The 13,868-nt window shown below is 32.9% G+C and overlaps 1 protein-coding gene across 8 annotated transcripts in view; it reads right to left on the reverse strand.

Annotated features, from left to right (window-relative positions):
• Positions 1-3,864: 3,864 nt before the first annotated feature.
• The window catches only part of DPY19L4 (dpy-19 like 4), a 64,132-nt gene continuing 54,128 nt past the window's right edge, over positions 3,865-13,868 (reverse strand). For 5 of the 8 annotated variants that reach the window (XM_023726070.1, XM_023726069.1, XM_004370765.2 and 2 more), the window contains 2 exons: positions 7,732-7,890; positions 3,865-5,103 (listed from right to left, as the gene is read on the reverse strand). In XM_023726070.1, the coding sequence (XP_023581838.1) occupies positions 4,939-5,103; positions 7,732-7,890 (324 nt within the window). In that variant the 3' untranslated portion in view covers positions 3,865-4,938. The remainder of the gene's footprint in view (positions 5,104-7,731; positions 7,891-13,868) is intronic. The other 3 variants (XM_023726071.1, XM_023726066.1, XM_023726067.1) reach the window with 3 other exon arrangements.

The following is a 13,868-nucleotide window of genomic DNA, read 5'->3' on the forward strand; positions in this document are numbered from 1 at the left end:
TTCTAGACTGTGAGAGAATAAATTTTTCTTCGTTAAAGCCATCCACTTGTGGTATTTCTGTTAAAGCACCACTAGATGACTAAGACAACATCCATACAAAAACTGGTATATGGATATTCGTAGCAGCATTACTGATAATAGCCAAAAAGTGGAAACAACCCAAATGTCCAACAACTATTACATCCATCAACAAAATGTGGTATAGCCGTACAATGGAATATTGTTCAACAATAAAAAAGAACGATACATGCAACAACATGGATGAGCCTTTATAACATTATGCTAAAGTGAAAGAAATCAGTCACAAAAGAACACGTTATGATTCCATTTACATGAAATGTCCAGAATATGCAAATATAGAGGCAGAAGGTAGTTCAGTTAGTGGTTGCCTAGGGTTGAGAAGGATGAGACGGTTACGGGTGACAGGCAAAGGGTATGGGGTTTCTTCATGGGATGATGAAAATGGTCTAACTTGATTGTGGTGACAGTTGCACAACTCTATGAATCTACTAAAAGCCATTGAATTGTATACTTTAAATGGGTGAATTGTATGGTATATGGATTATGTGTTAATAAAGCTATAACCAAAATAAAAAAATTGATGTATAAATAAAAGAAAACTTAAACTTCCAAAAAGAGTTTTATTATTTAATCAAAACAAGGAGGGTAATTAAACATGAAATAAGGAATTTTATTCTTGATGAAAGTATATTTAATGTTACAAAATCTGAAGTAAACTAGTTTATAATTCAACTCCTTTAAAGGATTTATATTTATTGAAATTAACTTCTATCCTTTTGCAAAGATGGGATCTTAGTTAGAGAAGGAAGACATTTAATCTAAATACATACTGTTGTAAGATAAGACTCAGAAGTTAACATACATAAAAGTGGTATTTTCATCTTCGTTAAATAGCTGTACAAAGCTATTAAATTATGGAAAGTTGTTTATAAGGTATTCCAAACTGTAAGTTTGGAACGAATATTTCTGATACCATTATTCCACTAAATACATATAGCAGTCACAAGTTAAGGAGGCCTGGTGGCGCAATGGTTAAGTACTCAGCTGCTAACTGAAAGGTTAGCAGTTCAAACCCACCAGTGGCTCCCCGGGAAAAAAGACCTGGCAATCTGCTTCTGTACAGATTACAGCCAAGGAAACCCTAGTGGGGCACTTCTACCCTATCCTATAGGGTCACTGTGAGTCAAAATTGACTCATCAGCACACAACAGTCACAAGTGTGTTTCTTACAGAACTGCATAAAGGATTATATATGCCAAGATTAAAATATTGCCAATTTCAAGAGACTTATAAACAGAAAGGATTAAAAAACGCTTTCATGCTAAATTTAGCAAATGTGGTTCCAAAATGTCCTTTTACTATTATGAAAAATAAGTAAGTATAATGTGTACAAACCTTAATGGTCAGAAAATAGCTGAGTCAAATATATCTCTTTAGAATGTTCACATCTATTTTTATTTAAAGTGTTACCCCTACATATTTGAAAACTTAATAATGATGTATTATTTCAGTTAGAAATTGTCCATTTTTACTTACATTTTTTCAGAGCTGTAACTCTGATACATACTGGGATCTAAAACTATATCAAAGAGCAATGATGAAGACTAAAAAAACTGGACAAATGAAGAGTATATTGAGATGTAAATCAGGAAGCAGTTAATTGCTTATAAAAGGTTCTTAATTATACAGAATAATTCATAATATATAGCATTTAAATATTTGTGAATTTAAAATAAATTTACCAAAAATTGACTTATATACAACTTTTAAATACCCCACTAATTTTATAAAGAAGCACAACTTTTATCCACAAAAGGCATCAAAATGTTTTAATAGTTCAAAAATAAAAAGAACCCCAGAACAACCAATTTCTCAAAAGCAAATAAAACAATTTGATAATATTCTATTTTCAATTTTATTTTGAAAATTCAGTCAAGTTTTTGAGTTTAAATATTACACTTTCTATGATAATACTTTTCAATTCAACAAATATTTACTGAATGCCTATTTCAGGCACTGCCTAAGGTACTAGGGATAATACGATGGCTATTCACAGTGCCCTTCAAGAAACAAATAATCTATTTTTTAAAAAAGTTTACTTTCCAGCTCCAATTTGTAATACACTTCAACTTTCATTTCTGCGTTTCCTCTAACCAATCTGGATTATACAGAATAGAGTGTCACAACATTGAGGCTATTGGTGGTTTGAGTTCATGTCCTGAAAAAGGATACTGTTTACATACATAGAAAGTAATGACCGAAAAAAGAAAAAAAAAGTAATGACAAAAAAAATTAACGCTGAAGTACAATGCATACTCCTTAGATTGTAAAACTCTACCAGTCTAACATAAATCACTAAGATACAGATGCCAAAGTTGGAAAAAATATAAACCAGCAGAGAGTCAATGTCATATTTCTTTATCAAGTAAGTTTTATTTGTTGAATTGTTTGTTCTGGCATTTGGGAAGCTAAATAAATTAACTTAGCAGGCTAGAAATACCTTCTGTACTCTTAACAAAGATTTGCTTATTACTAAATTAAAGTTAATAGTGAAAAAAGCATAGTGAGGGTTCTTTCTTTATATGTATTGATGAGGAAAAAGTTACCAAAATTTTCATATGGAAAAGAAAGAAATGGATAATATCTTTTGAAAAATAGGAAGTAAACTTAGAAATAAAGAAGTTAAGGCACTTATTTCAGTGGGTTTGCAACATCAAGGGCAGAGTATATTTTGTTATTTCTTTGAAAAATTCCTTCCACTCAAAAATTATAAACTTTGCTCATTTCATAGTAGAGCTATAATGTCAAATCTAACAACTGTAATTTACCCAAGTATAATTACTTGCAGGATTCTTAATCATTTGTTACTTTAATAAGTAAAGAATTTAATTAAATGCTCCCCACTTAAAGTTTTCTAGTGCTATTGTTCTAACTACAGTTAAAATAAAAGCAAATACACTTATCTCTAATATCCAATATCATCATTTCCATGATAAGCCCTACAATCTCCTTTTCAACTGATGCTGAATGAAAAATTTATTATTTAAAAACTTGAATTGAAATTTTCTCCAAATCTATTTTATTTAAGAAATAAGTCAACAGAAGCAAAAGCAACTTACCAACATATATTAAAAAAAAAAAAATCCAAAACTAATTTATCACATGGTAACATAAATCAATAAAAATTCAAATTATTCGTTACACAGAAAGTAGTGTTTTCATTTCCCCTCCAAAATATGCAAGCTTTTAAATTACATTGTTTTACATGTCCTAATGACAAGTACTACTATGTGACTATTTACTGTGCACTTAGTCAGATAACAATGGTAATATTGTCATAAGCCTAAAGCTAAATACTAGTGACTCACTACTAAGATGTACAGAGCCAACTTAAAGGACACTGTCTGCAGCTATCTTTATATAGTTAAGAAAATCAATGGAACTAATGTAACAGATACATGACACTGCCATCAAACAACTCTTAAGCTCCAAAACAGCAAAGCATCCTAGAGTTAGTCTAATAATTCATGTGCTTTTATACTTTAAATATATACATATATATATAATATATAAAAGATAGAAAAAAAAGATAATGGAAAGATGTTCCCTTCTAAGGTAGTGATTTAGAGTATTGAAAATGCAATTTTTGCAGCACACTAACAATCGAAAACTTTGAAAACCTGTTACTGAACAGATAAGTAAGGTAAAAGTAAACATCCATTCTATCTTGTTAAAATGATACATCTACAGGCTATATTTATCCTGAATGTCTTTCTAATGTGGAATTATTTTAGAATTTTGTAAATAGATGATTAAAAATATGAAAATTCTCAAAGGAATATAGTATTTAGACTGTGAAATTGTGTTGTGAATTTTATTATAATTGTCATTTTGTTCTTAACATTGAAGACTGCATCCCAGTTTCATAAGTAACAGCACGTGTGTTTTATAATATCTGTATACAGAGATATGCTTAACAGTACCTGCACATATCTCTAGATATTGTTGATCATTTTAGTGTACATATTCTTATTTTGATATTTAATTTTTTTTACTTAATAGTTCAGTACAAAACATGTAAATAGATCATATACTCCATATCCATGTTTTTTAAAAACCTGAACAATATTCTTTTAAATCTCTATTTTTAAAGATATGTAGGTAACAAGAGTTACTATTTTATCATGATTAAACTGGTATCAAATTTATGGACGTAAGTGAAAAAAGTTAACCATTTAATAGTCACAAAATAAAAAAATACAGTATCATGCATTATGTATTACTGAGAAAGTGCTCACTTATATAAGCAGCAGATGATGAGAGCAGTACCATGAAAAATTCTGAGTGTTCTGAATACTGGATATATCTTTATGTATATCCTTAAAAAAATCACTTTCCTTTATATAACTTCCACTTTAATTTAAATGCTACATATTTTCAGCTAACATTTAAATTAGTTTTTTTGTGGTAATATTTCAGTTCTATTATAAACCATGACACAACTTTAGAAACTTTCCTTCTATCATATAATTATATCACATTAGGCACTTATTAAATGTTATGTTTGTGATCTATAATCTGACCTTAAACATATTCAAATTTGAGATCTATGTTATGATAGAATGAAAATTTATGGGGAAATCTTACAATATTTTAGAAAGTAAAACCTTTAAAGATCATTTAACAGTCAGGAAGACAGCTGGCTGGAATATTGCAGGACATTTTACCAAAGAACAGTAATACTTGGATCTTCTCTTTCCCACAGAACTCTTGATCCAGCTAACAGCAAGAGGGGAAAAGATGCAGCAGTCTTTCAAATGTCTATACTCTGATCTGCAAAAGATACCACATAGGTAGAAGAAAATCACATTTTACTTCATGTAGTAAAAGTCTTCGGAATAAAGGCTTTGCTAATTTTCAAGACTGGAAGGATATCACAGTGTTGATTTTATATACAAAGTAGGATCTGTTCCAGTATACTCTAGTGAAATAATTCACATATGGAGAATAGTTAATTTTGACCTCATGACAAAATCGCCCGTATTTTGAGTAAGTCAACTTGTCACCTTCTTCGCAAACCACCTATCAAAAAGATAGGAAACACAATATTAAAAAGCTTATTAAGCCTATAGAAGAAATGCAATCAATGTATAAGTGACTATATTTATATGGAAAAATACATTATTGCTAAACATGGACCATAAAGCATCTCATGTGGTTTAGTAAACAGAAGCCTCTTCACAAAAGACACCATGTCCGTGGTCTCAGGGAACATCTAGCTCAACTGGCATAACACAGTTCATAAAGACACTGTTCTACTTTCTACCTTGGTGAGTACGGTGTTGGTGAGTAAAAGCCTGTGCGCACCCATCTAAGATACTCCACTGGTCTCACCCCTTCAGGAGCAAGGGAGAATGAAGACAACAGGATACAAGGAAAAGATCAGTCCAAAGGACTAATGGATCACAGCTACCAAGGACTCCACCAGACTGAGTCCAGTACAGCTAGATGGTGCCCAGCTACCACCACTGACTGCTCTGATTAGGATCACAACAGAGGCTTCCGGACAGAGCTGGAGAAGGATGTAGAACAAAATCCTAACACACACAAAAAAAGACCAGATTTACTGGCCTGAAAGAGACTGGAGAAACCCAGACAGTATGGCCCCCAGACACCCTTTTAGCTCAGTGGTGAAGTCACTTCTGAAGTTCACCATTCAGCCAGGGATTGGACAGCCCCGTAAAACAAAATGGGACTAATGAGGCACAGCAGTCCAAGGACAAGGACTAGAAGGCAGAAGGGGACAGGAAAGCTGGTGATATGGAACCCAAGGTTGAGTAAGGACAGTGTTGACATGTAGTGGGGTTGTTAACCATTGCCACAGGGCAACATGTATACTAACTGTTTAATGAGAAACTATTTTGTTCTGTAAACCTTCATCTAAAGTGAGAATAGCAGCACAACTGCAGAACGTAATCGATGTCACTGAACTGTACATGTAGAAATTTTTGTAATGGTGTATCTTTGGCTATGTATATTTTCACAAAAAAAAAAAAAAGGTCGAGAAAGGAGAGGGTTGACATGTCATGGGGTTGTTAACCAATGTCATAAAACAGTATGTGTACTGACTGTTTAATGAGAAACTATTTGTTCTATAAACTTTCACCTAAAGTACAATAAAATAAATAAAAAGATTAAAAAAAAAAAAAAGACACCATGTCCATTAAACTCTTGAGCTTCCCATTAAGATTGAGAAACCAATGTAAAGTGTTTCTGATTTTTAAAAGATTTAATACTAAAACTTACAAGACAATGTTTCCAGAGTCCATTACCATTCCTCTGAAGATCCTTGTCATAGAGCTTACCAAAGGTGAGAGATGGACATACTACGTTTCTAATGTATATTTAAACTCTTATTGTTGTGTGTAATTGACTCACAATTATCTAGTAAGCAAGTAAGTTTTTGTGACTTAACCAATGCAAACCTTTACATTCTCGCCTAATGATGTTAATTAATTAAGACAGCTTAGATAGCATTAAGAACTTTTTACAATAAAACACTAAATATTATTCTAGAGCCTAGGAAAGACTCAGAAATACAATTTTAAGAGTAAAATGTGGATTATCTTAAATCCATGCCTGGCATTACGTAACAGAAATAACCTGATCTTCAAAATGGAGCATAAAGGCGGGCAGACCTGAGCCAAGAACACAACAAAAAGGCTCCAGATACCAGATTCCAATACAGCAGTAATAACTGAATATCCAGTGTTTAGTAAAATTCCCTTTTGTCACCTACAGAGCAAAGATCACAGCTATCAAGTATCAACAGAGGAAATTCAAAATACATGTAGCATTCAGAAAAAAAAAAAACAAAAAACAAAATACATGCGGCGTAAAACAGAATAAGTTTATATTGCAAGATTAAAGAATCATGGAGAAAGAAAGTGGAAATCACTAAAACGAATTTCTTACCAACCAAACTGAGGCGATAAGACAAAGAACTATGATAATCTGGGAAATCCTGGCTGCAACCTGAACAGAATATGCACTCCAATTGAGAATGATCTATTAAACTTTTCCGAAGGTTTCCGACCCTCAACTTTCCTGGAAGTCAAGGCATCCATTCCAGGAAGAACTAATTATCAGACACACAAACTTCTGTCAGTCTTGTTACTTGCCAGATACACAGTATATACGCTGCAGGCTGAGAAGTAAGAAAGCTTGGTACAATAGATAAAATAAATGTAGAAATTAAGATCCAGCTAAATCCTAACAATTTAAAGTGCCTCTGAATACACTAATTTTTGTGGATAATAGGGACTCAGTGTACCGGCACCGTGTTAATTTAGTAAGCAATTTTTCTAGATATGTATTAAATTACAAGAAATTTCTCTATATAAGAATATAACAAAATGCAACCAGCTGCTCTCTAGATTATTATGGTGAATAAAAATAAAATTATCATTGAAATCAAATTATGCCACTTTTATAAATGTGGAAATGTGGATTTTTTTGCAAAAATGATCAACTTTTCTTTGTACATTAAAAAACTACTTTAAACTAAACTACTTTTAATAAGCTTTCCCCATGGTTTTAAAATTTTAATTAGATTCTTAAGTTCCAAAAATGAAGTTTTAAGATTACAAGTTTAAATAGTCATTTTTCTCAAAAGAAAGAAAAAGTTTAACTTTCCAAATGATTACTTACATGCCCATTTGCAATGTCTAATAAATCTTTAACTCTACAACCTCTCATGGTTCCCACCTCATTGCAGATAGCATCCTCTACTATTAGGTAATTAGCTTTGTAGGATGTCAGTATTTTATAAATATCCTCAGCAGATCGCTTTGAATAGATTTGATAGATCTGAAAGGATATAATAAAAACAGTGATTTTAAGAGAGAATTTAAAATTTCTATTAATCAAAACTATACACTGAGAATCTACTATGTTCTTAGTGCTAGGTACCATCTGTAGAAAATAAACATATGTAGAAAACCAAGACTCGATTCCTGCCCTTAGGAAGCATATACTCATGTTTCAGAGTGGTATCAAGACTAAATATAAAACAATTAGCAAATATAATACGGTATGCAACTAAATTCTAAATTGTATGGTATAATTGTAATAGCCATATAAAAACATGCAATGTATATAGACTAGAAGAGAACATGTTGTTGTTCTTGTTAGGTGCTGAGTTTATTTTGACTCTTAGTGACTCCATGTGACAGAGTAGAATTGCCCCATAGGGTTTTCTAGGCTGTAATCTTCATGGGAGCAGATTGCCAGATCTCTCTCTCTTGGAGCCGCTGAGTGGGTTCGAAATGCCAACGTTTCAGTTAGCAGCTAAGTGCTTGGAAATTTTAAAATATTGTTTGGGGACACTGGCATGATGAGTGGATTTTCTTCTTTTTAAAAATTTACAGGTATGACCTTTGAACTTTGTATAGTAAATAAAAATTGTATTACAGAAGAATTCAAAGATGAAGATCACTTTTGTTCAGAAATTAAATTTCCAGGTTTATCTAAACAATGTATGTTTATACTTCTCAAGACTCTCCTTTGTATGTTCTATAGAACATAGAAACTTAGGAACTTACTATTAATTTTCTGAGGAAAAAATACTAACCTACTTTGGCTCAAGGAAACACATAAAAATCAGTGACCACATATATATATATGTAAGGTATATTCTCATGATTATAATATTTAAAACATTTCATTGTAAAATGCAAAATAAATGGAAAATTTAGGCAAACCTAGTGACCACTGAGGGGCCCTGGTGGTACAGTGGTTAAGAACTCAGGCTGCTAACCGAAAGGTCGGCAGTTCGAATCCACCAGCCACTCCTTGGAAACCCTATGGGGCAGTTCTACTCTATCCTACAGGGTCGTTATGAGTCAGAATCTACTCAACGGCAACAGGTTTTTTGTTTTTGTTTTTAGTGACCACTAGTAATGTAATGGGAGCAACATGTGAAGAGATGGATTTCTTAAAGTCTGTTCTACAAAATACTAGTCAGGCATGATGCTTTTTGTTATAGTTTACTGTCTATCTTCCCAACTGTGTTCCCCGAGAGCAAGGACCTATCCTTAGCACCTGGAATAGTGCCTGACATACAGTACGTCAATGAAACATTTCCAAGCTTATCTGTTCACAGAAACCATGTTTCCTCATTGTTGTTCTTGTTGTGTGCTATTGAGTCAATTGTGACTCACAGTGACCCCATAAGACAGAGTAGAAAATGCCCCATAGGGTTTCCTAGGCTGTAATCTTTATGGGAGCAGATCGCCAGGTCTTTTCTCCTGTGGAGCTGCTGCTGGGTTCAAACTGTGGCCCTTTTAGTTAGCAGCCAAGTACTTAGCCATTTTGCCACCAGGGCTCCTTGCTTCCTCATTAATGCCTATTAAAATCTTATTATTATACCATACTTGGGAAATTTCATGATAATTTTTCTCAAAAACAAAGACTAAACAAATTCTTAACACATTTCAAATTAAAGTCTTTTTATTTTTTTCAATCACTAAATGCAATGTGGTTTTCTGCATTAGATCCTGGAACAGAAAAAGAACGTTAGTGGAAAAATTGATGAAATCCAAAGAAAGTCTGTAATTTAATTCACAGTACTGTATCAATGTTAATTTCTTAGATTTGACAAATGTACCATGGTTATGTAAGATGTTAACATTAGGGAATGCTGAGTGAAGGGTAAACAGGAACTCTCTGGCTATCTTTGGAACTTTTCTATAATCCTATAATTATCCCAAAATAAAAAGTTCATATTAAAAATTTCTTATTTAGATTACTATTTTATGTTAAAAAATGACAATAAGAGAGTGTTGTACCAAAATAAGGTCTAGTTTTAAATGTGCAATATGTTAAGAATGCAGTATTATAAGAGTACTGTAATGAGATTTAGAACAATGAACTAAGAATACTGAAAACTAGTTCTAATAATTACTATATAAAGCCCTAAAAAAATGATTTAAGCTTTACTAGGCCTCAATTTTTTACTGTTCAAAATAAGAGAAATGGGATGGATGACATTTGTTATTGTTACTAAAATTTCAGTCAGAGAAATTCACAATAGTTAATCTCCAGGAAGCCCATTACTATTCATTCATATTCTATAATTATTTGAAAATATTTTTGTGTTCTTTTATTCCTACCAATTAGAAAAGATTTGTTCAAAATAGTATGACCAAAAGTTAAAAAGCCAGAAGGAGCAGGGTATACAGAGAGAGGAGGGATTACATGTATTCATGTATCATTTATTCTTTTATTTATTTTTACTGATGAGAATAAAGGATGGAAGTGGGAAATTAAATTATATATTTAAGTTGGGATCACATCATTAATAAATGTGAATGGCAAAAAACTTTGGAAAAAAAAAGATTTGGTCAATAAATAAAACTGAAGCAAATACAAAACAAAAAAGTATGCTTTGAAATTATGGTTTTATAATTAAAATCTTTTTGACTGCTCATAACTCTATATACCTGAATATTGTAGATTAGCCAGAGAAATGACAAAATTACTCTTTGTATAAATATAAATATAAACCCAAATTGCCTTTTATGTAATTTTTTTATCCTTTTTAAAAACAGCTTTATTAAGATATAATTCACTTACTATACAATTCACTACTACAATGATTTTTAGTATATTCACAGAGTTGTGCATCTATCACCGCAATCAATTTTACATCACTTGTATTACCCTCAAAAGAAACCTTGCACCTCTTAACAATAGTTACCTATCAACCCCACCCCATGCCCTCCAGCATTAGGCAAATACTAATCTACTTTTTGTGTTTATAAATTTAGGTATTCCAGACATTCTATATAAATGGAATCATAAAATATGTGGTCCTTGGTGACTGGCTTCTTCCACTTAGTACGTTTTCAAGATTCATCCATGTTGTGTGTGTCTCAGTACTTCATTTCTTTTTATTGTTGAGTAATTTTCCATTATACAGATATACCACATTTTATTTATCTATTAATCAGTTAATGCACACTTACTTTTTCACTTTTTGGCTATTATGAATAATCCTGTTATGAATATTCATGTGTAAGTTTTTTTTGTGGATGTATGTTTTCATTTCTCTTAGGTATATAGCTAGGGGTGGAACTGCTGGATCTTGTAATAACCATAGGTATGTTTAACCTTTTGAGGAACTGCCAGACTGGTTTCCGAAGTGGTTGGACCCCTCTATATTCCCACTAGCAGTATATGAGGGTTCCAATTTCTCCACATCCTCCTCAACACACGTTATCTGTTTTATTATAGTCATCGTAGTGAGTATGAAATGGTATCTCACTGTGGATTTGATTTGCATTTCCCTAATGGCTAATGATGTTGAGCAACTTTTCATGTGTTTATTGGCCATTAGCATAGCTTTCCAGAAATGTCTATTCAGATCCTTTGCTGATTTTTAAAATCAGGTTATTTGCCTTTTTTTTTTTTTTTACTGAGTGGTAACAGTTCCTTCAATCCTTTTAATTACCATATTATAGTATTTTATACTTACTTTATACATGCGATAAAATCAGTGAGGTTAAAGGTAACTTGACCATTGTCACAAAACTACTGAGTGGGCAAGGATGCTGAAAATTCACATCTTGATTCTGTGGTGGTTTTCATTACAATTTTGCTGACTCTCAGCTCTGAATCTTAATTAATAGTAAAGTCTTTCAGTTTTTCTGAAAATTAATATTGAATCAGCTCTGGTTATCTTTCAGGAAATAATAAAATCACAAATATTAGGCCAAAAGCATCACATGCTATTTGTTCTGAAAAACCAAAGAGATGTAATCCAAACTGAACAAGATTCCAATCTATCTGCAGAATATTCAGTAGCGGCCTTCCATATGCCACAGTTCCTGACTACCCAGCACCTTCAGGTCCAGGGTCCACTGATAGGCTAGGATACTCACCTGAATACTATGTGGCACACAGAACGTTAAGAGGAAGTTGCTTACTCATTACACCGGCTTAAGTAAGTTTCCATGAAAATGGTTCTATCCCATCCAAACTATACTTATAGTTTTTCAAATATACATTTTTATTTAATTTTTAAGTTTTGGGAAACTGTACTATACTACCAGGACACTTAAAAAAATAAAAACACTTCTATGCAATGGCAATAACATTAAAGATACCCTAAGGGAGGTTTTCTCAACCTCTGCACTACTAACATTTTGGACCAAATAATTCCTTGTTGGGACAGGAGGAGGCTATCTTGTGCATTAGTGGGATGTTTAACTCTCCAAGCCAAACCTAATCATTACACTCCTAGACTTATTAAAGGTCTCAGAGGACTCCCAATTACCTACAGGGTAAGTCTCAATTCTTTAGTGTGGCATTCCAGGCCCTTTAGAATTGGGCCTCATTTATTTTTTTAGTTTCATAGCCATACAAATTTCCCAGTTCATGTTATTTTTTCAGACTGGAGTCATATGTATTCTTTTTCCAAATGAGTTTCTACTCATCGTTCAAAGCCCAGTTCAAAAAAAAGCCCTTTATGAAGACTTACTGGATTTTTTCAGGCAGAATTGATTATTCTTGTTTTTGAACACCCCTTTGGACTTTTTGTGTGTGTAAATACAATTAAAATTTAATAATATATAATAACAAATAATAGTTAACATTTAAATTTTTCTATGTTTCAGGCATAGTGCATTATCTCATTTAATTCTCACAACAAGGAGGTAAGAACTATTATTATTTACACAGTCAGTAACTTGTTCAAGGTCACAAAGCCAGTGTAGCTTCCTCCTTAGCTTAAAATATATTTTAAAACTATATGAAATTCTATCAAATTGAAAAACAGAATATTTAGAACTCATGTTCAGTTTGTCATTACTTTCAGATATGAAGTTACCATTTAAATCCATACCAAACATATAAAATAATATATTCTCTGAACAAAAATTAAATGCCTCTCAACAACAACAAAAAGTAAATTAAATTACTTAAAAAAAAATTAGGAACCCTCATCCATTGCTGGCGAGACTACAAAATGGTAGATTCACTGTGGAAAACTGTTTGGTGGTTCCTCAAAAAGTTGAGCATAAAATTAACACATGACCCAGCAACCCAAATCCTAGGCGTATACCCAGAAGTGAAGGCAAGAGCGTAAACAAAACCCTGTACACCGATCTTCACTGTAGCACTTTCTGCAATAGCCAAAAGGTGGAAACAACTGAAACGTGTATTAACTGATGAATGGATATACAAAATGTGGTACACACACATAATGGAATACTGTCGTTGTTAGGTGCTGTCAAGTCAGTTCCGACTCATAGCGACCCTATGTACTACAGAACGAAACACGCCCGATCCTGTGCTATGCTCACAATTGTTATGCTTGAGCCCACTGTTGCAGGTACTGTGTCAATCCATCTCGTTGAGGATCTTCCTCTTTTTCGATGACCCTGTACTTTACCAAGCATGATGTCCTTCTCCAGGGACTGATCCCTCCCGACAACATGTCCCAAGTATGTAAGATGTAGTCTCGCCATCCTTGCTTCTAAGGAGCATTCTGGTTGTACTTCTTCCAAGACAGATTTGTTTGTTCTTTTGGCAGTCCATGGTATATTCAATATTTCTTGCCAACACCACAATTCAAAGGCATCGATTCTTCTTTGGTCTTCCTTATTCATTGTCCAGCTTTTGCATGCATATGATGTGACTGAAAATACCATGGCTTGGGTCAGGCGCACCTAAGGCTTCAAGGTGACATCTTTGCTTTTTAACACTTTAAAGAGGTCTTTTGCAGCCGATTTGCCCAATGCAACGTGTCTTTTGATTTCTTGACTGCTGCTTCCATGGGTGTTGAT

This window comes from Trichechus manatus, unplaced genomic scaffold (assembly GCF_000243295.1).
Source record: "Trichechus manatus latirostris isolate Lorelei unplaced genomic scaffold, TriManLat1.0 scaffold00009, whole genome shotgun sequence".
NCBI lineage: Eukaryota > Metazoa > Chordata > Mammalia > Sirenia > Trichechidae > Trichechus > Trichechus manatus.